General features: G+C 35.2%; 1 protein-coding gene across 1 annotated transcript; it reads left to right on the top strand.

Moving 5' to 3' along the window:
* Positions 1-383: 383 nt before the first annotated feature.
* On the top strand, positions 384-2,686 carry LOC123559930 (uncharacterized). The gene is made up of 2 exons (XM_045352100.2): positions 384-571; positions 1,951-2,686. The coding sequence occupies exons 1-2, from the start codon at positions 457-459 to the stop codon at positions 2,364-2,366; spliced, it is 531 nt and encodes a 176-aa protein (XP_045208035.2). The 5' UTR covers positions 384-456; the 3' UTR covers positions 2,367-2,686.
* The last annotated feature ends 358 nt before the right edge of the window (positions 2,687-3,044 follow it).

The following is a 3,044-nucleotide window of genomic DNA, read 5'->3' as shown; positions in this document are numbered from 1 at the left end:
ATACCACTTAAATTATGTCGGTCTGACTGTAAACCTAACAAAGACAAAAAACAAAGTCATTCCATCATTCAGTTAGGTTAATTTATTAAAACTTACCTTAGTTTATATAGTTTCGTGGTAAAAACAGTTTGGCAGTCTGCAAAATAACTTATGATTTGAGTGGTTAATATCTTTTGAAATGTAGTGTATTCTATCAAAATAAAAAAAATAAAATAAAACAAACAACTTTTTTACGTCATTATTGGCTATTTCAAGATTCAGAAAACACTTAAGTTGTTTGAATTTTGGATAGTGACTGTATATTTCCCATCGTTCTTGTTGATTTTTATTTTGATTTATTATATATATATTTTGTATTGACGGTGTTTGCAAGATGACGAACTATAGGGTATTGCCTATAAAAGTGACTTATCAATCAGACATAGTAATTCAATTCACGTTGAATTGTTAACAAGCATGGCTTCACAATGCGTTTATACCATGGAGGACGTTTTAGAGAAGATTATCAAGATAGGGACAAAGGTTGAGGAGATAGAGAAAAGACTGAATGCAATAGAGGCTCAACAGACTGGTATGTAATACCCCTTTTTGTCATTTGTAGATTTACTTCTTCATTTTATATAAATACTATGTCTTATGTATGACAGCTGATATTTATGGGCTAGACCAATTTTTTTTCAATTCAAAAGTTTTACTAAACATGTAAATTCATAACCAGAGATTTACCAAACTTGAAAATGCATTTTGTAGTCTATATGAAGCCAACATCATACATGTCTTATGTTGAAAGCATATTCTACAACGACATTGTTGATCGATGTATTAAATTCTACGTTATAAGTTTAGTTTTTATGTAAGATTTTGGGTCATGGTAATATTCCAACTGTACTTGGTACAATTACAAAACGTTTTATTAAAAGAGGTTACGACCCAACTGTTTTGAGACACATCGCATGTTAACTGTTAAATGTTCAACCCGTTTACAGTTGGACACTAAGCTTCCCTCTTTGTGTCTGACGGAAGTGGGGGAGGACTCTGTGATAAACATTTTTTTTCAAATCACACATGGACTGAACTGTTTTGATTTCTGTCGTCGGACCCTAAAGGGTGATTCTTTTGATGCTCTGTCAGCTGCAAAGGCACTGAGTACATACGTTTTTGGTGCTTAAGATTTGCTTTTTATTTAATTATACAGGAGCATTTTTTTGTGTTTTACATGCCCATGCCTTTTGTTTCAATTGCGTGTGTTAGAGACTAACCTCGCTGTGATTATCTTTATTTACACTGTCACGTGACTTTGGTACATGGTGGGGGTAAGAGTGAGGCTAGTTGCGCACCATAAATTGGTGTAAGCTCCCCAGTGGTGTTTTTGCCGCTGCCCATTCCAAGGCGGGGCTCCACTGTGTTCCTTTATATGTTTGTTTAATCAACGTGTGTTTGCTTTGCATGCGAGTGTGTGTGTGTGCTAGAAGTGTACATATCTGCGTGCTGTGGGTTTCGTTTTGAGGAGGCTGCGTGTTTGGAACGTGCAATAGACGCGAGTTATAGGGAGAATTCTGAAATACCCGATGTTTCACGATTGGTGGAACACATGCATTTAAGTCGGAAATAACACTGTTATAAAGAAATGAAATTAGCACCATATTTTCATAACGGTTAGTTTAAACTTAATTTGTTTGAATAACATTACGCGCAAACAAAAGTAAACTTTTTCTAAATTATCAATGGCATAGACCACTAAATTCTAAGGTGTCGAGATATTGTAAGGGCACTAGTTTAGTCTTAGACCTTTATTTTCTTCTTTATAATAAGAATCACAATATTTTGTATAAGAATCAGTGTTCAGATTAAGAATAAAGATTACTGGATCCATTTGCAATTTGCATTATTTTTTCTAACCGACTTTGAAAAGCTATTTTTTACGTGTGTATTACTATTTCATGTTTTCAGGAAATTGTCTAATCGTCAAAACTCCGAAGGTTGCCTTTAGAACCCAACTGAGCTCTAATCTCGGAACTGTATCATCTGGTTCTACAGTAAAGTTTGATCAGGTTGACCTTAACCTTGGCAATGCATATAATGACGGCGTCTTTACCGCACCGTATAGCGGCACGTATATATTTTCGATGGTACTTGGAAACCCTGCGGGAAAGCCTGGTGCCTTCTTCATGAAGAAAGACGGCGTTGGAATCATGTATGCTATAGCTGGGCACACGACAGGATGGAATATCGGCGGTGTCACCACAGTTGCTGAACTCGTTACCGGTGACCGAGTGTGGGTTGAAGGTGAAGGACATGTGTCTGGCGCCTATCCCACAGCCAGATACCACACTGGGTTCTCTGGCATTCTTGTAAATGCATACTGAACGGAAGCAGTGAAGCTAAAGAAAAACAACTGACTTGTAGAATCATTAAATAGCATCACTCCGCCGTCTTTGAGACATTGCATTCATTCATCTGTTACCAAAGTAAGAAACCCAGGAAAAATGGGAATAAAATCAAATTTTTGTTATAAAGCTGTTCATATAAAATGCCACAGATTTCTATGTTAGACGCGTCCTAAAAAGTGTGTATACACCAATATGTGTAAGTGCATTTGTAAACAATTAATATCTCATCCATACCTTTTGTTATTGTCAATGCTTTTTTTTATTGCTTTATAAGGAGAATGATTAATATAATAATATTATGGCGTTGTATTTTATATAAGCCAGTGTTTACATTAAAATTACCTTTTTCCATTTACAAATTTTGCTTACTTGATGCTGCATGTTATCAAACATATTGTGATTTTTTAAAAAAAAAACAAATACAAGTCCAGAATCTTGACCCAAGTCAGAAATTACAGTAATTTCTGCCCGAAATATGAATACGAAGAATCTATATTCAAAAGGGTCTTTATGTGTTTCAAAGTTGCAGTGTCGATCGATATGCCATTTTTTGTAGGTTAGGTGCCTCTTCCATTTATATTCCATGAATTTTCATTAAAAATCAAATATCATGTGTAAGAACACACCGGCAAGAATTGTTTATGGAGAGAGGGA

Source organism: Mercenaria mercenaria, chromosome 10 (genome assembly GCF_021730395.1).
Source record: "Mercenaria mercenaria strain notata chromosome 10, MADL_Memer_1, whole genome shotgun sequence".
NCBI lineage: Eukaryota > Metazoa > Mollusca > Bivalvia > Venerida > Veneridae > Mercenaria > Mercenaria mercenaria.
This window is presented reverse-complemented; position numbering and strand designations above follow the sequence as displayed.

Coding starts and splice junctions, on each gene's coding strand:
- LOC123559930 (XM_045352100.2), top strand. CDS start 457: ATGGCTTCACAATGCGTTTATACCATGGAGGACGTTTTAGAGAAGATT. Junction 572..1,950: donor AATAGAGGCTCAACAGACTG/GTATGTAATACC, acceptor TCATGTTTTCAG/GAAATTGTCTAATCGTCAAA.